Source organism: Eleutherodactylus coqui, chromosome 3 (genome assembly GCF_035609145.1).
Source record: "Eleutherodactylus coqui strain aEleCoq1 chromosome 3, aEleCoq1.hap1, whole genome shotgun sequence".
In the NCBI taxonomy this organism is placed as follows: Eukaryota; Metazoa; Chordata; class Amphibia; order Anura; family Eleutherodactylidae; genus Eleutherodactylus; species Eleutherodactylus coqui.
In genome coordinates, this window is record NC_089839.1 from 82034285 (window position 1) to 82060559 (window position 26275).

The 26275-nt window shown below is 44.2% G+C and overlaps 1 protein-coding gene across 1 annotated transcript in view; it reads left to right on the top strand.

The window, feature by feature from the left end:
• The first annotated feature begins 2656 nt into the window (after positions 1-2656).
• The window catches only part of ENTPD6 (ectonucleoside triphosphate diphosphohydrolase 6), a 31592-nt gene continuing 7973 nt past the window's right edge, over positions 2657-26275 (top strand). The window contains exons 1-12 of the mRNA XM_066595795.1: positions 2657-2736; positions 6034-6281; positions 7425-7501; positions 8255-8398; positions 12750-12825; positions 12951-12986; positions 14214-14302; positions 14608-14687; positions 19373-19437; positions 21049-21150; positions 24113-24253; positions 24360-24416. Of these exons, the coding sequence (XP_066451892.1) occupies positions 2729-2736; positions 6034-6281; positions 7425-7501; positions 8255-8398; positions 12750-12825; positions 12951-12986; positions 14214-14302; positions 14608-14687; positions 19373-19437; positions 21049-21150; positions 24113-24253; positions 24360-24416 (1123 nt within the window). The 5' untranslated portion in view covers positions 2657-2728. The remainder of the gene's footprint in view (positions 2737-6033; positions 6282-7424; positions 7502-8254; positions 8399-12749; positions 12826-12950; positions 12987-14213; positions 14303-14607; positions 14688-19372; positions 19438-21048; positions 21151-24112; positions 24254-24359; positions 24417-26275) is intronic.

Sequence of the window (26275 nt, forward strand, 5' to 3'; positions counted from 1 at the left end):
ATGGAATGCAGTGACACGAACAAATCATCAAAAAAGCGTACTTATGCAAAGGTTAGCAAAAGCTAAAAAAGGTAAAACTGTCATAATGGTAAGTAATAAAGTTAATATATTATTGTGGTGAATCAGCAGCAATCACACAGTCTTCATGCTGTTATAAGGCTTCACAGTGTACATGCCATTAACACAAAACCTAGTCGGCTAGCTACTAACTAAACATAAGTCTTGAACCTAACACACAGGACTAATGCCTTGGCATAACACAAATTCCATCAACTCATACCCATCCAGGGTGTCAGTCTAAGGGCCGTCCAGCCCTGTCAGACTCGTGACTCTCCAAGTAGCAGCAGGTGCTCCATGGTAGACCATCACTGGTCTCTAATGGACCCCTCAGGGACACAGCACTCAGGCCTCTTTCACGCGGCCATAGGCGTGAACAGGCACACAAATCTAACGTGTGTGCGCCCGTTCAGACGGCACAGGCCATTGCCTCCCCTTCCCGCCCCCTCACCTCCTTTCACCTTCCCTCCGGCTGTTTGCAATGGGAGTGGGCAGGATGGGGGCGGAGCTAAGCACCCCCTACCTGCAGTCACACTGCTAAACTCCCTCCCACCTCCGGCCGCTGTCATTGGTTCCCATAGGAGCCCATGCAGCATCCGACGTATTCCGTCTGGAAAGATAGTTCCAGGACTATCTTTTCTGCCCAGTATGAGAGTGCCCAGCCAGGCGCTTTTACGCCATGGAAATACGGCCATGTGATCTGATACACTGGATTCCAGTGCATCAGATCGTAACGTATATCGTCCGGCCGTGAAAACAGCGGCCGATATACGCTTTTGTGAAAGAGCCCTCAGCGACAGAGGAGAATTTCTCTTCCATAGACATGTCAGCCCATGTTTGCTGATTACCAGAAGAAATCCCTTCTCTTACGGACATTTCCTCACTTAACCTGCATAAAGACCCGTTACCGCCCATGTTGGGTACTGCCTTGCTCCAGTATGTATCAGCCCGGACCAGACAGCCCTTTGGTTTGATTTAAGTCTGAATTAGGCCGCCTGCAGATGGCCGGGTCGGATCCGGCTCCGAGAATTCTCTCAGCGGGACCCGACCTGAGCGCCTGCAGAGCAGCGCAGAACTCGCCCGCTCCCGCAGCTCAGGCTCTTTCATGTGCCAGCTGCCGGGCAGGCGGTGCATGCACAGAGCGGAGCCGGCGGCCAGTGAGTGACGTTTCTGTGCGGGGCCTCGCACAGAATTAGAGCATGCCGCCATTTGTTTTCTGCGCTGGATTTCGCGCAAACTGCGGCCGTCTGCATAGGATTGCGTGTTGTAATGCAATCCTATGCAGGCAGGTAGGGGTGGAAATTCTGCAGGGAATCCCGCTGCGGAATTTCCGCCTGTCTGCAGGCGGCCTAAAGGCGACTTTTAGTTGACTTTAGCTTATGCTATTTCTTGCGTTATAAGCACACAGCTCCAGCCGGAGGATCCATCGCAGATCCCACTCAAAATATCGCAAGAAAATGTGCGGCATGCCGCGCTTTTTCTTCCGTCTAAAAGCAGATCAGCTGAGCAGAAACTGAGTCGTTCAGTCGCTCCTCAATCAGAGCAGAAAACCAAAATCCCCAACCCACATGTCTGAGGGCTTGTTTTTTGTGGGACAAGTTGTTTTTTTTCCATGGAACCATATAACGTACTGAAAAACAAAAAAAAAAAATCTTAGTGGAGTGAAACTGAAAAAAAAATGAAGAAATTCCACCATCTTTGGGAGCGTCGTGTTTCTACGGCCTACACACTGCAACAAAAATGACCTGTAACTTTATTCTATGGGGCAGTACAATTACTGTGATACCAAATTTATATATATATTTATTTTATTTTTTTTGCTGTACTTTAATTTTTTTCATAAATATTTAATGTAAAAGTTATTTTCTGCCTCCATTTTCTGACAGCCATAACTTTTTTTATTTTTTGGCGCCATAGCTGTGCGAGGGCTCACTATGTGCGGGTCGTCCTGCAGTTTCTGTTGGTACCATTCTGGAGTAGATACGACTTTTTGATTGCTTTTTATTACATTTTTTCTTCGAGAGGGGTGACCAAAAACCACAATTCTGGGGTTCTTTACTTTTTCTCGATGTTCACCATGCGAGGTAAATAATGCGTTACCCTGATAGAGCGCACTTTTACGGATGCGGTGATACCAAGTACAGTAAAATACACCACAAAACCACTGTTTCGTGCACGCGCAAATATGCCTGTGCTCGTGTGAACATGGCCTTAGCTATTATTGCTCATAGGGGGTGACAAGTTCCCTTTTAAAAAAAAACAAAAAAAAAAACTCTTGATTGTGAGCTCCTCAGCCTACTAACAATCCCGTTAACCCTTCCCTATCCAGAGAATAACTTAGAGGGAGCCGTGCACGTGGCTTCTTTCTTACAAAGTAACCCCCATACCGAGGACCCCCTAACAAGACCTCCCTTCCCTGCATCACCCCCCGTGCACCAAGCCACGTAAGGCTGGCAGTACACGGCACGACACTACCGCCGAAGAGCAGGCCGCTTACACTTCCTGACTGATCATGTGACCTCCCCTCCAGCAGTCCTTTCTACCTTCTAACCTATCAGAGCAGACGCTTTGGTCACGTTACCTCATCCGGACGTGATGACGTAGACGTAAGGAGCCGGGCAGTGATGTGGAGCTGACTAGCAGTGACAGGAGCCGGCAGTGGCTGGTGACTATGTACAGGTGAGTGCGGGCAGCCGGTGCTCTCTAGTCAGCTCGTCCTGAGCGTAGAGCTGCCGAGGAGAGACAGACGTTATGTTCCGTGACACTTCCGTCAGTTGTCGGGGTATACCATGTACACATCATGGGGGGGATTTACTAGTACTGCTCCACACGCCCCCTACTGGTTGTGCCTGGAATTGTTCCCTTTACTTTTCTGAACGATGCGAAAAAAGTTTTTCTTCTGTTGTCATGTATTTTTGTGTGAAAGTTAACCCCTTAGTGACATGGCCTATTTTGGGCTTAAGGACGCAAGGATTTTTGGCGGTTTTTAATCTCCATTTTTCAAAAGCCATAACTTTTTTATTTTTCAGTCGACACGGCCGTGTAAGGGCTTGTTTTTTTGCGTGGCGAACTGTAGTTTTATCGGTGCCACTTTTGGGTACATAGGCTATATTGTAAAACTTTTATAATTGTTGTTATTTTTTTTATGATCCCAGGGAGAGAACGCATCAATTCTGCCATAGATTTTTTTTTTTTTTAAGCGTTAATCGTGCAGCATAAATGACACGATACATTTTTTTTCTGCGGGTCGGTACGATTACAACGATACCAAAGTTCTTATTTAATTATTTTTTTTAGGTTTTTCCACTTTTCTGCAATAAAAGCCCTTTTTGGAATTTTTTTTTTCTAAATCACTGCATTCAGAGTCCTATAACTTTTTTATTTTTTCATGGACGGAGCTCTGTGGGGGCTTATTTTTGCCAGACGAGCTGTAGCTTTTATTGCTACCATTTTGGGGTACATATGGCTTTTTTGATCACTTTTATTGCATTTTTTGGGAGGCAAAATGCTAAAAATTAGCATTTTTGCCTCAGTTTTTTAGCATTCTTTTTTACGCTTTTTGCCGTGCTGGATGAAAAGAGTGTTCAACTTATTGTACATGTCGTTCCGGACACGACAATACCAAATATGTGTTTGTGGGTTTTTGTTTTTTTTCTAATATGAGAAACTGCCCCAAAAAAGGGTGTTTTTTGTTTTTTACTTTACATTTTTATTTTTTGTCCATTTTTTATTTTCATTTTTTTACACCATTTGTGTTCCTCTGGGGGACTTACACCAAACTGCTGATGATCGCTATGATAAGGCATTGCAGGACTTTTCTCCTGTAATGCCTTACCGCCTATTATAGCGATCACGGGCAATGGTAATACAGGACGCCTGTAGGTGGCATCCTGTTACCATGGCAACCTGCCGGACTCTATGCGTTATCGCGAGAGCCCGATAACATCACAAAGGGAACGCGCTCTCTCTGGGAATCCTTCCCATGCCGTGATCCACATAGATCGCGGCAGGGAATGGGTTAACAGCGAGAGGCACTTCTCTGATACACCCCCGCTGTTGCAGCAGGAGACCGCTGCCAAATAGCGTGAGATCTTTTCTGATCTCGCACTATCCCTATGGCGCAAGGGTACGTCCAGTTGCGGGAAATACCCCGCCTTCAGGACGTACCCTTACGTCATATGGAGGGAAGGGGTTAAAGGGATTTTATGTCACACTTATTGCTTCAGGCTTTCAGTTTCTCGCCTGTTTTAAGATCTCTGCTTGCTTGCAATGAATGGAAAGATTAGTGGCCAAAAAGAAAAAAAAAACGCAATACAAAAACTTGTCTTCAGTACAAGAATGTTATAGGTCGTAGAATACGGCAATGGAAAAATGTTTTTTTGTTTTTTTTGGGGGGTGGAAAAGTGCTAAAACCTAAAGTAAACTATATACATTTTGTATCCTCATAATCCTATTGATCTGCAGGGTAAAGCGGGTGTTTTATTCATACTATATGATTTGTCCCCCTCTTTTTTTTTTTTTTAAAAGATGGATTTTTTTCCCCCCATCCTTCCCCTCTAAAAATTAATAAAAGTTAACTAGCGCGCTGTACAAATCCCCAAATCGGTTTATTGTGCGGCTTCTTTCAGTTCCATCATTTGCATGTTGGTCTCGTCTTTGATAGCACGTTCTTTGGCGGCCGGGTCTTCTTTTGCCGTTGACCACTCCAGCACTATCGATGCTTCTAGTGAATTAGCTCGCATTATGTGGCTGAAGTATGAGGGTCTCTGTTTCGTAGTTTTGCCCTCCAATGGTTTGATCTGGTCTCGGGCTGTTTTTTCGTGATCTTTGTGGTCCAAGGACTTCATAGGAGTTTCCTCCAGCACCAAACTTCGAAGACATCAATCTTCCTCCGTCCGTTATCTTCAGTGTCCAGCTTTCGCAGCCTTACATGGTGATTGGGAAGATAACTGCTTTGACTATCCGGCATTTCGGATCTTCATACTTAAAGGGGTTTTTCATGGAAATACTATTGATGACCCATCATTAGGATAGGTCATCAATAGTTGATTGGTCGGGGTCTGTTGATGCGGCGCTGACAGCATGCGCCTGCACAGATGACCCCAGCCGATCGACTATTGATGACCTATCCTGATGATGGGTCATCAATAGTATTTCCATGAAAAACCCCTTTAACATCGCGCTGCGACCTAGCACGATTTGTCATCTTATTTCGCTTCCTGATTTTCCATTGCCTTTGACTTTCGATCCAACGAAGATTTCTTCATCGTTGCTTTTCATTTTTTTCCTCTACTGTTACCGGCTGTTGTCATGATCTTGGTTTCTTTTCTTCATTCTTTAACTTTAAGTATCAGTTGTTCAAGATCTTTCTGCCAGTGAGGTTGTATCTTCTACATATCTGAGATTTGCTGAATTGGTACCATTTAAGAAAAAAAGACTCGTCGCACAAAAAGCAAGACCTTATATGGCCATGGTGACGACATAACAACAGCCGTTGGGTTCTTGGAGTGTGACAATGTAGAAATGGAAGAAAAATAAATTGCCTGTCCGTTAAGGGGCAAAAAAAAGGCTGGTCACTAAAGGGTTAAGCTGGAAAGTCATGGGCTGCGTGTCGAGACCCCCACCCATCCTCCGGATAGGTGATTGAAGAGGTTGTACCAAAAAAAATGGCTGACTTGTGATAAAATCGGGAAACGGCTGCATCGGGTCAATTGTCCTATTACTTGTGAAAATGGCGCGACGATGTGAAGGCTGCTGGGAAACCCCATAAATTACAGCAGAAAGTTTCACTGCAACCACATATTGGTGGCTTTGTTTCTTGTGGTGTTCTACAGACTCGACCTTATGAAAATGGTGTCACTATCGAAGTATTTACGCGCCCAAGGGTGTAATTATCAGTCGGACCCGTTATTGTGCCGTTAGATCAGTAGACAGTCATTTTATTGATTATTACTAAACTTTTCCCTCTTTTTCTAGTTTTGAAATGCCAACCATGAAAATCCCGAAGCTTCCGTCCCTCCTGTTTGTTGCGTTCTGTATCACGCTCTACGTCAGCTACCTCAGATGGAGTCCGAGCACACAGATCGAGAAATCCGCGACCGACCTGAAGAACGCAGGAAGCGGGATGATAAGTGTCCCAGATGATGTCTTCTACGGGATAATGTTTGACGCCGGCAGCACGGGCACGCGGGTGCACGTTTACAAGTTCAGTCAAACCTCCTCTGGTAAGTGATCCTGCGAATAAGCTGGAAAGCCAACGAGAAGCCAACGGTGATTTTGATGTCAGGTGAAAGTGAACAGCGAAAGAGAAGCGCGCGATTCTCGTTCGTCGTTGGCAACATTTAAACTGAATGATTATCATTGACTTTTGTTCCTTTGAACAATTTTTGGAACAGTATTGTTTTGTCTAAGCGCACCCTAAGGGAGCCTAACTGGGTTTCGGAGTATCTGCATGATGAACATGAAATGTACCCATAGGCCCCTGTTCATCTGACGGAGGCCAGAAGAGTGAGGATTCAATATGGAAGCTGCTAGTGACTGCGCAGGAATACGCTCTTCTTGATACAAGTTATAGCAGATGGTACAAGGTTGTCATGTACAATATTTAGGGCGATTTCAAAATCTGTGCGTGCAATGCACAGCGAATACAACCCATTGGCTTCAATGGGTTCATTCTCATTTTCACACGCAAAAAAGCCCCCTAAAAAACACGTCCTGCTCTATCTTAGTGAGCATTTGTGCACCAAAGGCCCCATAGGAGTCTACGGGGATTGTGCAAATGCACACCCGAGACCCGGAAATTTAGCGGGAAATCAAACACATCAGGTACTAATTAGGGTGCAGAGCCCTTTAAATCGCGTGGCAGGACACCTTCACACCAATGTGAATAGTCCCCGACATTGCAAAAGTATAGTGAAGTGCGCAGATATGCACAGGATATCGTGACGTTCATAGCGCAGTTTTTATGGGACTTTTATGGGAGACTGTTCTAGGCATACTATTTAACATGTACAGAGTTCCTTGTGCAGGGAGGGGAGGAGGTGAGCTGTGATCATCACCTATTGTCAATGATGGATCCTATGTGATCTATGTATAGGTGTCACCTTTCAGTGTAATCCTGCCTGTGATGGTAATGAAATGACTGAAGAGTTTTTCTCTACAGAACAGGACGTGTCAGTCGTTAGGCCTGGTGGATGGTGTGAAAATTGCAGGATTTTAGGACTTTTTGTTTATTTTTTTTTTATTAAAGGGTGACATCAAAATTCTTAAATGTGTTTTACATAAAAACTTGGCTTGTACAATATGATATTTTCTGGTAATACATTCCCTTTAAATTGTTTGTGATATTTGTCTTCATGTGATGATAGGGACGCCTCATCTGGAGCATGAACTCTTTAAGGCCATCAAGCCAGGACTGTCTACATATGCTGATGAGCCGGACAAGGCAAGTATTCTGCTTCTTGTTCTTCACCAAAGGCTCAAAGATACCTTCATCTTATAGTGATTCTTCATACAAATGTTAGTTAATTCGTAGCCACTCGTTTGAAAGTTTTCAAGTAGAATAGAAGTGGAATTCTGTGCAGAATACAGGTGGAGCGCTGTCTTCTGAATACTCCTGCTGTGTTCATGGAGCGCACAGCTGGTATACAGCTGAGCACTCTGAGCGGGGTATGCAGAATACTGGTGGATCACTGTCTTCATACTACAGCTGTGTTCTCTGAGCAGGATACCAGCTAAAACAATAGTATCAGTGGTATCCCGCTGAGAACTCAGTGCACGGTCCAGATAAGGCTGATCGTTCACTTTCAGTTTGCTGAAAGAGAACGTGAAGTTTTCGTTAACGAGCTGTTAATCGATGTCCGTGCAGTTAAACCCAACGATTGTCGCTCAAAAGACGGCTTTGAGCGATTTTTGAACCAGAATCATTGTGTCTAAATGGGCCTTTAGAGTGTGAAGGAGCCAGCAATGTATCTGCCTGTATAAACAGGCTGCACGACTGAACTCTGACTTCATCTGCTTGTGAGAGCGATAAATCGTTAGGTGTAAATGTACCTTAAGACTCTCCAGGCTAAGGACCTGTATTGACTTTGGTCAGCACAAGGGTGAAGGTGATACATGACAGCCGTGGAGCCAACTAACAGTGTACTAGGGGCCACACAATATTTTTGACATCTGTTACTTTATCCTCTGCCCTCAGTGTGCTGCCGGAATAAAAGAGCTGCTAAGTATCGCTATTCAAGAAATACCGGAACGCCTCAGGAGCTCCACTCCACTTGTCCTCAAAGCTACAGCGGGATTACGCCTCCTACCAGAAGAGAAAGCACAGAAACTGCTGGACACGGTAATATCTTCACAATAAGCATTTAAATGTTTCTATAAATGACCATTAAAAGGGGTCGTCTGGTTTAGAAAATGCGTTTTTCATTTACCCTCCAAGCGCTCTGAGAGACGAGTTCTTCATTCCCCACCTCCATAGCTGGAGCTGAGAGCAGCTACAACAGTGTCCCTCTGTGTCCCTTCTATAGAATGAATTGTCCCAGCACAAGCCACACTGGTGAACAAATAACAATGACGTGACAAATCACTTATTGTAGTCGCTGACTATGACAATGGGCTACAACAGTATTAAGAGAATGTAATTCAGACATTGCATCAGTCAGTTTTAACATGTAAATATCAATTTATGTCCTGAAAGGGTTTTTCTGGTCCTTACAAAAAGAAAAAAATATATATATCTCACTCTATCAAATAAAAGCAAGCCCCTAAAAGAAGTCCTCGTTTGCTGCGAAACTCGGCATGCAGTTCCATCTCAGGCAGATATGCAAATGATTAGGGTTGTGGTGTGATTAGATGAACAGTCTTGCCACCTGAGGCCCTAAAAGTGGTTCCCCCTTGGCCTATAAAAGGCTCTCAGAGGCTCCTTGTGTGTAGTGACTTCTTTCTCCACTTGTGTAGAGCTTGTTGACCACAAGACGCCTCTACAACGCAGAGAGGATATTTCACCCCCTTACCAGAGTCTGAGAGGGGCGCATTATTGGGGTGTGAGAAGCTAGATGGTCGTATAAATGAATTGCCGCCACCGGGCCGTTCTGACCAGACTGTTAGGAGATGTTAGGCCCAGTGGATGTGGGCACACAAGATGACGGGGCTCAGGATGCCCTTAACAGACCACCAGTAGACAACTGTTTTGTTTGCCTTCCAAAAACAGGTGCCTTCATCGTTACACCCCTGTGCCTATCGGAACCATTTCCAGACACTTGGCTAAAGGACATTTGGACCATTATGTGTATGGTCTTTGACACCTACGGTCTTCTCCGTTTGCAGTGGTGTCCTGAATGACGAAACTGGACTACTACGGAGTGGAACTGGGTTGTCGTCTGTGACAAATCCAGGTTTTAGTTTGGGCTCCAATGACCGCCACGTTCGTCTCTGGAGACCTAGGGTGACTGCCTCAATCCTGCCATTGCTGTGGAGTGACACACTGCCCCCTGCTGGTGTGGAAGGGCATCACCCCTTGTAGTGGTAAAAGAGACAATGACAGCTCAACGATATGTTCAGGACATCCTGCAGCCACACGTGTTCCTCTCATGGCATGAGGCTTCCAAGAGGCAGCAGGCTAATACTCAGCCATACACACAAGGGGGTCACGGGAATGTCTACACAACATTGTCACGCTTCTGTAGCTGCCCGGTCACCAAATTTGTCACCAATTGAACATGTATTGGACTATTTCAGACGCCAACTTTGACAGCCTACTAGTTTGCTCTATCTAGAGGCACAGTTACAGCAAGTGTGGACAGATATGCTGCAGGATACCATATGGAACCTTTACGCTTCCATGCCCACCCATATCACATCTTTTATCCAAGCTAGAGGCGGTACAACAGAGTACTAGACCCTCCATACCTGTCTGTATTGCATCTTGTATCCAAGCTAGAGGTGGTAGAACAGGGTACTAGAGCCTCCATGCCCACCTGCATCACATCTAGCATCTGAGCTAGCGGCGGTATAAGAGGGTACTAGAGCCTCCATACCCGCCCATATCACATCTTGTATGCAAGCTAGAGGCGGTACAACAGGCTACTAGAGCCTCCATGCCCGCCTGTATCAGATCTTGTATGCAAGCTAGAGGTGGTACAACAGGGTACTAGAGCCTCCCTTCAAGTGGTCAATTTTCCCCAATAAATTAGCCTTCTGCTTTGATATTGTAGATTTTGACAATTCTTTTCAGGTGCTTGATTTATTTTTTTTCTTGGACAATGAGTGTGTATGTATATCATTATGCCAGTTTGAAAACAACGATTATCGCTCAAAAAATCTTTTGAGCGATAATCGCTGTGGTTTTTTTTTTTTTGGTTTTTTTTCAGCGCAAGGTAATCGCTCAAATGTTGAGTGATCACCTTGCACTCCGAGCGGGGGATGCAGAAGACAAGTGGGGCTGCTTGTCTTCTGCATCCACCTGTTTCCTGCTCGGAGCGCCCGCCTGTTATACTTCCGAGCAGGGGATGCAGAAGACAAGTGGGGCTGCTTGTCTTCTGCATCCAGCGGTTCTTTGCTCGGAGTACCCGGCTGTTGTACAGCTGAGCGCTCCGAACGGGGGATGAAGAACGCAACTGCACCGCTCTGTTCTTCATACCCCGCCTGTCTTCAGTGAGCGGGATACAGCTGAAACAATAGTATCAGCATATCTTCGTGTCATCTTGCAAACAGCTGCATAAAATCAAGCACACTGACGTGTAATCTCCATAGACTAACATTGGCGGTAGTATGAGTCATACTGAATAGCTCAATGACGTTAAACGTGGCATTGCTGTAGAACGCCACAAGTAAGCTCGTGAAATTTCTAATCTGATCTTGCTAACTATGCTACTACTGTGAAGTGGAAGTTCTAGAAGTCAGGGTCCTCGCACAGGAGCGATGATCTCTCAGTGAATGGAGGCCTAGCAAGCCGGAGATCGCCTCCATTCACAGTAATTGGGCAGTCGTTCGTGGATGAACGACTGCCTGTTTGCTTATAGTTTATTGTTCAGTTTAGATTGTCATTCAGTTTTTATGCCTATCGACCTGCTTAAATGAATTCTCTTTCATCATTCAGTTGCCAGCAGCATTTACACTGGACAATTATCATTCACCTTCCCATCATCCAGAAGCTGAATGATTATCGGTCCATGTAAAAGAGCCCTAAGGATTTAACCATAAAGCCGTATACCAGACGGACTCGGAGCAGGGCCACCAAGTGCTGACATGTGGCAAGGAAAAAAGGCTTAACTAATTTGCATGACTTGCTACAAAGTTTCAAACGGCTTCTTGAAGTGACCTCAGCAGGTGAACTTGGTTTATGAAATTGGTTTCCGCTGTTGCATACAAGCATAAGGTCACCATACATAATCCGAATTGGCTAGAATGGTGTTAAAGCCCTCTGGCACTGGACCCTGGAGCTATGGAAGCATGCTGAGTGGTGGGATGAATCTGGCAGCTTCATGGAGAAATCTCTGGTAGTTTGCAGAGAGCCAGATGCAATATGAGCGGGCTAAATGTTCAGTGCAGACTAACATGCAGCCACCCAGCTCAACCTAGCAAGTTGCTATAGATGCTGGGCGAGCCCAGGATGTCATGCCAACATGGCACGCTGTGATGATGCAGGGCAATCCACTGCTTTTCCAATAGGTATTGCATTCCTGTCTGGTGTGGCGCACCTGTCTATGGCAGTCATCCTTCCCCCTCCCCCAGTCTGGGCTGGGTGGCTGTATATTAGTCTGCACTAAACATTTAGCTTGCCCATATTGCAATCTGGCTCTCTGCATGCTACTAGGGTCCAATGGTGGTTGACCTGCCCTGCAGTTTATCAGATGGTGCATTTTTGGCTTCCTTTTTTGTGAGCTATGTCATTGTACATTTTTTTTCTCTCGTCTCTGTGATTTGAATTTGGTTAATAGTGAGATAGTGTAGCGGCCCATCAGCATTTACATGTTTTGGCCAAAATGCAGATTAACACCCGAATTTACCACTGTTTTTTTTTTTGCATGCAGTGTGCTATAGATGTTGGGGGAGCCCAGGATGTCATGCCAGTGTGGCACACTGTGGCGATACAGGGCAATCCACTGCTTTGCCAATAGGGGTTGCATTCCTGTATGGTGTGGTGCATTTATCGATAGCTGACATCCTTGGTATCAGTTCATATGTGCTGACTATGTTTGTTAGCAGTCACTCCTTCCCCAATCTTGGGTTGAGCTGGGTGGCTGCATATTAACATGAACATTTAGCTTGCTCATATTGCAGTCTGGCTCTCTGCATTCTACCAGGGTCTATGGTGATTGAGCCTGCCTGCAGTTTATCAGATGGTGCATTTTTGGCTCCCTTTTCTGTGAGTTATGTCTTTGTACATTGTTTTTCTCTCACCTCTTTGATTTTAATGGAGAAATCTTGGTTTGTAAAATCTTGTGAAAAGTCTCCCTAGAAGAATGAAGGCAGCAAAAGGGGCGCCAACTCCATATTAATAATATTGGAATGGGATATCTCACCCGCTGTTAAAGGTGTGATGGTCAGGTGTCCACATGCGTCTGGCCATATATGCTATGTCCAGTCTAGCGTTCAGTTCCTATTAACCGACTATAAACTTTTTAGTGTATCTAGTTATGTCCTATAAATTGTGTGAATTAAAATCTTGCTTGACTTCTTTCCACGTATCTTAGGTGAAGAATATTTTTCAGTCTTCTCCGTTTCTTGTTGGAAAGGAAAGTGTCTCCATTATGGACGGTACAGATGAAGGTGAGCAGGTCACATATTCAAGTTATTGCAAACATTGACTTCTAAAAATCAGGTTGTATACTTGAACTGATCTCCCCATAATCTACAATATCCTGTTAATTAACTGATACGTTCTTATTTTCCAGGAATATTTGCTTGGATAACTGTTAACTTCCTAACAGGTAATTAGTGCAAGAATTATTTATTTATTTTATATGCATGTGCCCATATAGACCTCCGTATTAAAAGGGGTATTCTGAGGAACTTGAATCAGCAAAAGATTGCACTTTTTCTAATGTCCGTCTTGTCCCAAGTCTTTATCTCTACATGTACTTTAGCACTTACTATTATCACAGTATATGCTTACCGGTATGTCCTGAACATCATGTGAAGAGTCCACTTTTGTCTGTGGGATCACCTGTTCTGTAACTTGGATACATCTTCACATGAGACAGTTTTCTGAATTAGATGTTCAGAATTTGTTCTTTAAGTGTACAACCTATTAAAGGGGATCCACACTTTGAAGTTCTCTACTCGTTAGAAGGGTCCCTCAGCAATAAGCCGATCTGTAATTGTCCTCCTGCTGGAACCCAGTGATCATCTGTAGTCTGTGGGGAAACGTGGCAGTAAGTGTTCATTTTCCCTACAGTGCCACCACAGGGGAAATTTAAGCATTACACCGTTCTCATTTAAATCAATGTGATGTCTGTGTAAGGCAGGATAAGAGATGTAGATCCTCAACAGAGGACCCTCTTTATGAACTCAAAATAGTGTAATGGGGTGTATGAAAATCTGTTTTCTAAACTAGACATCCCCTTTAATGTTTTCCTACTTATGCACCATGCTACTTATGCTTCAATATTTTTTCTAATACTTTTACACTACAATATCGAGCTAGAAGTTTATGTCCTGGCTGGGAAGGTGTTCCCACAGGTGGACACAAACTTACTTCCCATGGATGGCTCAGAAGCTGAGCCTGTGCCATCCACAGCAGGAACCGGCTGTAACAGACAGCCGGCATACAACTACAAAAGTGGGGATCGGTGAGAACACCAATCCCGCTGTTTACCCCCTTACATGCCATGATCAATGTTGTGTCGCGGCATGTAAAAGGTTCACAGAGGGAGGGCGCTCCCTCTGATGTCCTTGGCCCGCCACAATGTAATCAGATAATGGTGTCTGGGTGTGCCTTGGCCTATGATCGCTAATAATGGTGATAATACATTGCAGTACAGACATACTTCAGTGTATTATCATAGCAATCATAGCTTCACAGGTTCAAGTCCCCTACAGGGAGGCAATGTAAAAAATAAAAATGAAGTTCTACTGTAACTTATGTTAGTGTGTTATTTGATGATTAGTATATGACTTTCTGCCTCTTACATGTCCTGTTTCTCTTATGCTAACAGGGAGTTTAACAGATCCTTCTGCAAAGTCTGCTGGAATGCTGGATCTTGGTGGTGGATCAACACAAATTACCTTCTATCCCTATGAAGAGGTATACTTGGACATGATCACATCTTGCAGAAATTGTATCTCCTAGAAAACACCGTAGTGTTCATCTGCCATAGTATCAGAAGTCAAAATGCATCATATGATTTCACAACTTTGCACAGTAACAAAGAATTTGACCACTAGGTGGCGGTCATAAAACGTTGCATTATTTTGTCTCTCCCTGTTATTGAATTCTGCCATGTACTTTCAGCACTAGACCATCTTTGCCAGGTTTGGGGCTCTAGAAAGCCTTGTGCATTTCTGTAATAGAAATACTTGCAGTAAAGTTGTATTGTTTTTTTTATATAGGCCACATTTACTGGTGTACCTCCTGGATATATTACCAACTTCCAGCTGTTTAACCGCACATTCCACCTCTATTCACACAGGTGAGTTCTAATCTGATATGTTGTAGTCTTTTCTACAGGCGGCTTTACAGGTAGAGATTTATTGTGTAGTTCAGCCATTCCCAGTCGCCTCTTCCAAAAGTTCTAATGTGCAAATGTGTGTCCTCCATTGTCCTTGCTTCTTAAACTGATTTTGTCATTCAGTTGTCTTAAGGTGGGCTTGAATGGAAATATATAGAGGGTAGACAAAAGTATGGAAACCCTGTACGAAATGCATCCCTTTAACCCCTTCCCGCTCCAAGACGTACATTCACAACCTGGAGCGTCGGGGTATGTATGAAGAGAGGTCGCAGGGCAATTCTGACAGCGGCATTTAAATCCTCCGAACGATGTTCGTGTGTCCCGTACCCCCCCCCTCCCCGCGGTGAGATCGGGGGAGCTGTGCAGGTGTCAATGCTACTGGGGGCCTTCTGAATGGCCCCAGGGCTGCCTTGAGAGACTGTCTATCAAACCATCCCCGTGGGGTGGCTTGATAGGCTGCCTGTCAGAATGCAGTATGACGTAATGCTGTAGCATTACGTCATACTGCAGGAGCGATCAAAGTATCGCATGTTGTAGCCCCCCAGGGGGATATAATAAAACTTTATTGATGATTTTTTTAACTTTTATTTTAATTGTAAAAAAAAAAAGTAATACAAGTTTAAATCCTCCCCCTTTTGCCATATCTGTAATATCAAAATCATAAAAGAAAAATACATATTTGGTATTGCCGCGTCTGTAAAAGTCCGATCTATCAGAGTAGCACATTATTTACCTCGCACGGTGAACGTCATCCGAAAAAAAAAATTAGAAACGCCAGAACAGCTACTCTGTCTCCCAGAAAAAAATGCAATAAAAAGCGATCAGAAAGTCATATGTATTCTGAATTGGTACTAACGGAAGCTACAGAACATCCCACAAAAATGAGCCCTCGCTCAACCACGTCGACGTAAAAATAAAAAAGTTATTGCACGCAGAAGATGGTGGCAGAAAATAATTGAAAAAAATTAAATCTCTTTGAAAAAAAAAAAAAACAGCAGTTCAGTAAAAAAGAAAAATTAACAAGTTTGGTATCATAGCAATTGTACTGACCCATAGAATAAAGTTATCATGGTGTTTTTGTTAGTCTGTGCGCTGTAGAGACAAGACGCACTGAAAGATAGCGAAATATAGTTGTTTTTTTTGTTTGTTTTTTTTTCATTTTACTCCACTTAGAATTTTTAAAAAGTTTTTTAGTAAATTATATGGTACATTAAATAGCACCATTAAAAAATATAACTCGTCCCGCAAAAAACAAGCCCTCATACAGGGATGTCGATGAATAAATAAAGGAGTTGCATTTTTTTTTGTTTTTGTTTTTTTTAAACAAAAATGGGGGGAAAAAGGGGGCCACGTCATTAAGGGGTTAAAATCTGTCTCTACTTGTCTTATTGAAATATGATTTATAATTCCATGTAACTTAAAGGGGTTGTCCCGCGCCGAAACGGGTTTTTTTTTTTTTTTTCAACCCCCCCCCCCCGTTCGGCGTGAGACAACCCCGATGCAGGGACTTAAAAAAAAAACCGCACAGCGCTTACCTGAATCCCCGCGCTCCGGTGACTTCTTACTTACCGGTTGAAGATGGCCGCCGGGATCTTCTCCCTCGGTGGACCGCAGGGCTTCTGTGCGGTCCATTGCCGATTCCAGCCTCCTGATTGGCTGGAATCGGCACGTGACGGGTCGGAACTACACGGAGCCAGCATCCTGCACGAGCGGCCCCATTGAGAAAAGAAGAAGACCCGGACTGCGCAAGCGCGGCTAATTTGGCCATTAGACGCCGAAAATTAGTCGGCTCCATGGAAACGAGGACGCTAGCAACGGAGCAGGTAAGTGAAAAACTTCTTATAACTTCTGTATGGCTCATAATTAATGCACAATGTACATTACAAAGTGCATTAATATGGCCATACAGAAGTGTATAGACCCACTTGCTGCCGCGGGACAACCCCTTTAACTGGAGGTAATATGACACAGATGCTGCTGGGCAGAAATGAACATCTGCCTGAGCAACAAGGTTCCATTGGTCAGGGGTTTGGAGCCACTCAGCTGCTGTTACCAGCTGGCTCCCAAAACCACCCAGAGCAGGGAAAGAGGTGAAGTAAACACACATTTGGTGGGAAAGATGTTAGTCAAGCAGGGGTCAAAAGGGCAGCTCAGAGTTAATGATTAAAATCGCATGCATTTCGTATGGTGTTCCCATATATTTTGTCCATCCCTTGTAATTGGCAACTACAATTAGGGATGCATGTAGACTACTGTATTAGAGCTGAATGTGGGAGTCATATGTTTAGTCCTGTCAAGACTAAGCACAGAAACCTCTTCTCTGACCGAATCTGATCTTGCCCTTAGCACTAAAGATATGGCTTGTTTATAAGACTTCTCAGTGCAGCCTTAGTGGCCTTTTACACGGGCCGATAATTGTTCAGATTCCTGCGATCTAGCAAGAATCTCAACTATTTTTTCACAGTGTAAATGCATGCCCCGACTAAGGGTGGATTCACATGAGCATGTTTATGTGCATACAAAAACATGCTCCTATTAGCAACATTGGTTCCCTATGGTGTGTTCACATGTGTGTCCATGCCTATTGCCTCCAATGGGGCCGCGGCTGCTGCCTACGGCCCCATTGAAAGCAATGGGCTGCCGGCAACCCCTGCAGTGATTTTCGGGGATGAGCTTTAAATATAAGTCCTTCCCTGAAACTTATCCCTAGAATATGTTAAAAATAAAAAATATATATATATATATACTCCCCTTTCCTCAGCTGCCTGGGGCTCAGGCGCTTCAATGAATAGCCAGGTGCTGCCTGTGATTGGTCACAGAACATAATAGAGCAATCACTCCATCCGTTAGAGATTCCCTTTATATTGACATCTGTTATACATATGAGGTTATACTGACTATCTCTATTGCAGAAGTGTAAGGGTTTTTCAGTTTCAGGTGAAAAAAAAAATTTAAAGGGGATTTCCAGTCTTTAAAAAAAAAAAATGATGGTCTGTCCTCAGGATAGGTCATCGATATCGGCTTGAGGGTCTACCACTTGGGATCTCTGCCTATCAGTTGATTGCTTGTTCAAGCACCGCAGCCTCTTCAATTTATATATCTGGATACTGGTCAGTGATCAGAACATTTGTCTCTAGTGGCAGCTTTGAGTACTACAGGCTTGTCTTATTAACTTAAAGGGGTTGTCCCGCGCCGAAACGGTTTTTTTTTTTTTTCAACCCCCCCCCCCCGTTCGGCGCGAGACAACCCCGATGCAGGGACGTACAGAAAGCTTACCGGAGCGCTTACCTTAATCCCTGCACTCCGGTGACTTCTATACTTACCTGTGAAGATGGCCGCCGGAATCCTCTTCCTCCGTGGACCGCAGCTCTTCTGTGCGGTCCATTGCCGATTCCAGCCTCCTGATTGGCTGGAATCGGCACGTGACGGGGCGGAGCTACACGGAGCCTGCATTCTGCACGAGCGGCTCCATTGAAGAGAGCAGAAGACCCGGACTGCGCAAGCGCGGCTAATTTGGCCATCGGAGGGCGAAAATTAGTCGGCACCATGGAGACGAGGACGCTAGCAACGGAGCAGGTAAGTAAAAAACTTTTTATAACTTCTGTATGGCTCATAATTAATGCACAATGTACATTACAAAGTGCATTAATATGGCCATACAGAAGTGTATACCCCCACTTGCTGCCGCGGGACAACCCCTTTAAATGAGACAAGCATTCAGAATGGCAGCTTTAGAAGAGAAAAAAATAATACGAAGTTATGAGCATTGACAGGATTGTACTCGGATGTAAACATTGCAGAGGCTGCATTGTGTGCTCCTGCCCCTTCAGAGCTAATCAGGTAGGGTCCCAAGCTGCAGACTCCCACCGATCAGATCCTGAGGATAGGCCATCAGCTTTTAGTCTGGTTAAAGGGATTTTGATTTCCTGCTCTGTTCTGGGAGCAGGAAAGAGGAATCCCTGTGCCAAACGGACCCCATTAACCATAATGAGGTCTGTCCGCTTTTGGCTCAGCTGCCCAGCCTTTAGGGGGGTTCACACAGGGCGGATTTGCCGTGGAAATTCCGGACGTGGCCGCTAATCTCGGGATTAGCCAGCCATGTGGACGAGATTTCTCAGAAATCTCGTCCACACGGGACGGCCAATCCGCTGCGGTTAATCCGGCCGAAGCCGCGGCGCGGCTTTGCCGACCGCAGCATTTCCATTCTTTTTTCTTTTCGCTGCGGCTGCACTCTCCTCTATGGGAGCGCCGGCCGCAGCGGAAGAGCGAGCGGCCGGGCTGCTTCAAAGCCGCCGCGGGTTTTTCCGCTGCACTTCTCCCGGCGGAAATCTTGCGGTTTTTGCTGAGGCCAAACCGCGAGATTTCCGGCGGGAATCCGCCCAGTGTGACCCCAGCCTTAGACTTAACATGAAGCACTGTATCAGCGGTTTTCCTTTCGGTAATTTGAGCCAGATCTGTGACTGAATCTCCAACCGGACGTTCTGACAGAGATGTGAAACCGGCCTTACCCCTCTAATTTATTATCTTTGTAGATATGTGTCTGTTAATATATTTTGTGTTGTGCATTATTCTTGATTTTTCACTTACTTCAGCAAGTTTTAACTATTTTTTTGTTGTTTTTTTTTTCTTCAACTTTTTGTCTGCAGTTACCTTGGCCTTGGATTAATGTCAGCAAGACTCCAAATTATGGGAGGTACTGAAGGAGAACCATGTAAGTTTTTTTTCTTTTTCCCCTTCACAAGAAGGGAGACGTTGCGGGTGGGATATGCGTATGATGAAGTATGAGCTCTAATATATTGATAAGTACAAGAATGATAGGCTTACATTTGAAGAAGTTACACTATTAGCGCAATTGCATAAAAATTAATTCTCTACAATACCGATAATCTGGTGTTTCGTGAACTGCTAAAGTGCCAGATTATGGCACAAATTCCAGAACATTAAAATTTATACTATTTTGCTGTTCAACCATTTTTATCTACTTTTGGGCTTATTAACATGGACATATATCGGTTAGGTTTTCACACCCGGCCGATATACGCTCCCCCTCTCTGCAAGGGAGGAGGGGAGATGGGGTGAGAGCTAGTGTGCTGAGCTTATGCCCCCTGCCACTGTTTGCAATGGGGGTGGCGGGGGGCTCAGCACACTAGCTCCCGCCTCCTCCCCTTACAGAGAGAGGAAGCGTATATCAGCTGGGCGTGAAAACCCAGCCAATATACTTCCATGTGACTAAGCCCTTAGGGTGGTTTCACATCTGCACTCAGGTTTCCACTTTCAAGGTTCGGGCAGCAGGAAAGGGGAAGCTTCTGTGGCTAAACGGCCCCATCTCTGGATGGAATTGAACATTCCCCGAAAGGACCCCATTGACTAAATTGGGGTCCACCCGCTTTCCATCCAGCTGCCCAGCTTTTGGATAGACAAAAGTTCAGCGTGCAATGGATTTTCTTCTGGGAATTTGAGCCGGATGTATGACTGAACATCCAGTGAAGGTTCCGACACACATGTGAAATCGGCCTACATCAGTGTAGGGGTACCATCAGGCTATTTTCACGCAAACGTATGTTTCATAAGTACTTTCTGTAATAAGGAGACCATGTTAGGTCGGTCTTGCACGACCGGATGCCTATTGCGCAATCCGTGATCGTCACCCACGTGGATGATCCGCGGTGTTCCGCACACATTAAAAGAGTAGAACGTTCTCATATCCTCTCAGGTGAGTGTCTAGAGATTGCGACTTCTGTGAGCGGATTTTAAATCACAGCATGTTCTATTTTTCTGCGGGATTTGCACAGGCGGCTTCTATTGAAGTCAATGGAAGCTGTCCGACCGTGGGCCATCCACAATTGACATCCATTTTACGGATGAAAAACCTCTTCAGACTATGCAGGCTCTGTGTATGTCTGACAGCTGGATGTAGGGTCTCCATCTCTCTCCTGGCATCTCCTGCCGGTACTGGTGCCCCAAATGTCTTGGTCTTGATGGTCCGTGTGCTTTCTCATTACGCACAGCTACTATTGATAGTAAAAATGACAATTACTGGCACTAGTCTCCCAGTATAAACTCCAGCTGGGCTGGTGGTTTACCGGACTGGTGACATCCCACCGGAGCTGCAGAGAGAAGTGAGTTGACACTCCGAATTTCATTGCCAACAGACAATAATGTGCCGCCAATGTTGGCAGGCCACACGACTACTAATGACTGAAGATACAGCTTTTTAATTACACTGGATCTTACCTGCGAGGCCAAAAGTTCTCTATTACATGGGCTTTTGCTGAAAAAGTACATTTTAGCTGGAAATCTCTACTATATTTCTTTTCTTTAGTGCAGCCGGATGAAAAGTTAGTAACCCCTTGTATAACACCGGGACTTGTCACAGAGTTCAACCATGCAGGAATAACTTACAAGGTTGAGGGACAGGACAATGGTACGTATGTTCCTTTTGTGACGTTATTTTATTTTCATTTTAGAAGTGTGATTTACGTTTTCATTGTTTTTTGTTAGTTTTTTTTATGGGATTGTATTCTGTATTTCACTTGTTTCATTAATTAACTGGCTGTCTGTAGATTATATATTTTTTTATTTTTAAAATCTCCCTGGATGCTGCCAACATTTCACATACTTCCTTCCTTTGTTGCCTGACGACAATGCAGAAGGAAGTGTGCTTTATGGCTGCTGCAATGAATAGAAATCAATATCAAATGTCAGTAGAGTAAGGGTGCTTTTATAAAGGATGCCCGGCAGGTCGTCCCAGTAATGGTTGCTCCTGTCCTTTTACACAGCCTTATATGTGTGTCGTGTGTACTGTCACTATTCTGCTATAAGCAGGCCTACAGCAATAATAGAGGGGTCATTACAGAACTTGTCCCATCATAAAATAACATGTTCTCTAGGAGATAATGATAAACGTAACCTTATTCCAATTTCAGTAATTTAAAAAGATGTTCCTTTTGTGTAGCTATTACGCCCCCCCCCCCCCCCCTTTGGTGTTCTTTTGAGTCCACTCATAAAAGATCCACCTAATGCACCCAGTGTTGGTGGACACACATGCTCAGTAGCGCGGTCCCACCACCACCTCTTGTACACAAACATTGGATAGAGGAGTATGTAACAGACACAGGGACGTTTATTTTAGAATGATTCTAATCGCAAATCAGCAATCACACCCATTCAATGATGTCATTGAATACTGTGATTGGCTGAAGCCACGTGTGTTTTAGCCAATCACAGCCATTCAATGATGTCATTGAATGGCTGTAACTGGCTGACGGCGTGTGTGTTAGCTTTCTGGAGGCGGAGATTTCAAGCCCCGCATTCAGAAAGCAATGCTGCGCCGGGGACGAGGAGCGAGCGACATCCTGCCGGAGCGCGACAGAACGCCGGGGGAGGTGAGTACTGATTTTTTTTTTTTTCTCCACTGTATTACCAGCGTATAAGGTGAAAGTTGGGGGGTCGCCTTATACGCCCCGTCGCCTTATATGCCGGTATATACGGTATATAAACTTTTTGTATTGCCACAACCATGCTAACCCATAGCCTAACATAAACATGTCATTCTAACACACCATGGATGCCTTAAAAACAAAACCTCTCCAGAAATGGCTATTGCGTTTTTTGTTCTTTTTTCAGAATGTTTCAATATATTCTACACTAAATGGTGCCATTATAAAATACAACTTGTCTCACAAAAAATGAGCCCTCATGTAGGGCTGGCGACTAATCAAATTCATTAGATTAATTTGCGTACTAAGTGGCCCTCGATTCGACATTTTTCATTAACTGTGTGAAATTGGATTTTATGTATTAAAATTCAGGGCGCAGTTCCACACTCCTTGAAATTGAATGGAGAGCGCACAACTCTCCACAATGTTGACTCCGCCCCCAGCAGCGTCAGGATGATGGGTCTGCAGTGCCATCAGTTGGGCGCTTCTTCTTACTTCCTGCCCCCCCCCCCCTTCCCCGATCTCAGAGAAGGCAGTGTGTTCACATTGACCCAGGCCTTACCAGAAAGGTTCAGGAGTGTGGAGCTGGTACACTGCAATATAGAACTGGTGAATAATTCTAAGCAGGTTAAGAAGTCCTGGAAAGGCCCATAACCTGCGTATGAGTTCACTCCTTCTGCAGTGCAGACCGGAATCAGCCTGTCTTCTAGAGCTAGGTAATTGTGCCAGGCAGGTGTCACATCAGTTGATATCTTACATTAACTGAGCGCCTTTGTCAGTGTAAGAAATCAACTGATGCGATAGCCAACTGCCTCATTTACTAATCACCGATATGTCATTAGTTTAGGCAATGGAATAAAAAAAAATCAACGCATTTTCCCCTATAAAACACCATTAGTATGTAAATAAAATAAAAACCTTTAGGTACTGCCATGCTCGTAATGACCCAAACTGTAAACCTATTGGGGAAATTTATCAAGACCGGCATTTCCGATGCCAGGCATAGGATAAGTATCTCCAGTGCACGATGCACTTAATATGTAAAGGGGGGCACACTTCTTCCTTTATTAGGCCCATCCCCAGCAGCTCCCTGCGCCTTGACTGAAATATACGTCTGGTCCCAACCAAGCATACATTCTGGTGTAAATTTATTCATAGCCCCTTATGGCAAGCCCCACCCACTTCCCCCAAAAGTGGAGAAGTCAGAACAGAAAGCTGAAAAGTCACACAATTTTTTGCCCTTGCATCAAACTGTGTGACTTTTCTGCGCCCAAAAACTTGAGCTAACACTTTTTAAATGTCTCCTATTGGGTCTGTTATGCACTGTGCTAAATGGCTTAAATCAAATAATGCCACATTTGTATCTTTCATTCATTCACCTCCCAAATAAAAGGCAATAAAAGCAATCAAAAAGTCTCATGTACCCCTAAAAGGTACCAATGGAAACTCCAGCTCATCGTGTAATAAAGACCTCATACGCTCACTTGGTGAGAAAATAACAACGAGTCATGGAATGCAGTGATTCTAATTTTTTTAAATCTGTTATTTTTGAATGGCTGTTGTAGTGCAAAAGGAGTAGAATATAAAAGTAAAAATAAGGTTTTGTTTTTTTTGTTATCAAAAGCGTATTGATCCAAAGAATAATAACATTTATACGGTGCTTAATGCACAGTAACAATAAAATCAAGAAAAATCCATAAGTTAAAATTAAATTTATTTATTTTTTTGTCAAATTGTCCCCATCCCTAACCCTCATGTGGCTGTGTCAATGGGGGGAAAAGTTATGGCTCGAGGAAGGAGAGTATGAAAAGCCAAGATATCTCTAGTCTTGTAAGCCAAAGTATGTAAGAATCTGCCATTTAAAGTAACTTTAGTGAATACGGTTTGTGTGTGGGATCCTTCTCTTGCTTTTAGTTCAGTTTTTGTTTTTTCTCCATTTTTGCACAGTAAAATCATTATATGAATCATGTTCTAAAAGGGTAGAAAAGATGCTGAGTGGCAAAGTAAACCGTGCTGCCGAAGTGACGACTCTGTTCTTCTATGCCTTTTCTTATTACTTTGACCGAGCTGAAGACACACATTTGATCGGTATGTAACTGTGCAGACTTTATCTTATGAATATATACATATGTGTGTGGAAATATATAATCCAGTGATTTATTTTTTTTTTTTTTTCCTGGTTTTCTTTTTTTAGATCCAAGTGTTGGTGGCTTTTTAAAAGTTAGTGACTTTGAGACAGCGGCCATAAAAGGTGAGTCACTTTAACACTAGGCTGGTTTGCTTTTCCTAAGAGGGTTGTGTGATGTTATATGGACATCATTGTAGAAGGGTGGTGGTTAAAGGGCTTATTCCCTTGTGAACTACTGATGGCCTATCCACAAGATAGGACATCAATAGTTTATCGGTGAGGGTCTGTCACCAGGAAACCCCTCTGATCACCCGTTTTCTGGGCTAATGTGCTAATGCACTGTTCAGATTTTTGTAAGAAACAGGTAGTTCTTTTAAAGTTCCCTAGTGCAAGCATCAAGTCGTGACCGACTCCTAGGGTGATGTCACATCGTGACTAGAGATGAGCGAGTATACTCGCTAAGGCACATTACTCGAGTGAGTAGTGTCTTATCCGAGTATCTCCCCGCTCATCTCTAAAGATTCGGGGGCCGGCGCGGGTGACGGTGAGTTGTATCGGGAAGAGGGGGGGAGAGATCTCCCCGCCGGCCCCGAATCTTTAGAGACGAGCAGGGAGATACTCGGATAAGGCACTACTCGCTCGAGTAATGTGCCTGAGCGAGTATACTCGCTCATCTCTAATCGTGACGTTTTCTTGGCAGACTGTTTTTGCGGGATGGTTTGTCACTGCCTTCCCCAGCAATGGTTGCCATAGGCTGGGATTAAATCCCAGGACTGTGCTTGGTCCTTAAGAGGTTAATAAACACTTCAACTAAACAGACCTAACCATATTGTAGGATTGGGACGAAGAAGCAACCAATTAGATGCTAGTTTACAATGGCCAATCGGAGCACAAGCTGTGAATATTTCTTTGGCGGGAACTTAGTGCAGTATACTGTGAGGGAACGCTCTTAGGGGCAGACTTATAAAACCTAAAAGAAAAACTGCCTTGCTGTAGTTGCCCATTGCAACCAATCACCGCTCAGCTTTTATTTCCCCACAGTTGAATGCTAAAAGACAATTTCATAAGGCTTCTGCTTAGTTGGAATCTGCCATAAATACTGACCAGCTTGCAGTTCACTTTGTACAAGATACTTTTGACCACAATGAAATTTAAGTTTCTTTCGGAAGAGCAAAGTATTGTTGCTCTCGTCCTTGAAGGATTATTGCTTAGATATTGAACAGGGCAGTGTGCAACGAATTTACGGTTCGTAGAACTACCCAGAAACCCAAAACTACAGGAAGCTTTGCTGTCTGGTTGTCAGAGGTGTTCATCAGCAAGGGATGACAAGGTTTCGAAAAGGCCCTCTCAAAATCTGGAGACTGAGATCCGAACTGCTCTGTTAGAGTCAATCTTGCGGATTGATGTGCTCCACAGTTACAGCACTCTGTAGATTGCTTGAAGGTGGACTGCACGGTGGGTGTGAAGCCCCAAAAAATGTTGCTGTTGAAAGGACATAAATGCTGGTCAGGGTGAAGGAACACCACTACTGGCCTTCCAAACAAGGCAGGAAAAGTACTTTTTAGCGTCAGGTTCACCTTCACAATTTGGGGCAAATTTCGGATCTGTCTACTTCAGGAGATACCAGGGAAGAAGAGCTCCAGCTCCTACAAATAGGCACACTATGTCGGTATTGGTTTGGTCATGCACGACTTCACCTTTTAGGACAATTATGCTTCCTGTCATTGGTCAAAACCTCTGAAGCGGTGGTGTCAGAGGACTAGTACTCAGCAAATGGATTAGCCAGCCCAGTCACTGGATTCAAATCTGATTGAGAACTTATGGCAAAAAGTATCCACTGCTGAAATATCCCCCCAAAACCCATCCCTTTAACAAAGGGAACTGATTAAAAGCATCAATGCCTGATATCATGTGCCTGAAAAATCAAGAACAAAAGGTTGACCAATTTGATATTAATGATAATGAATGAATGTTTTCGTATG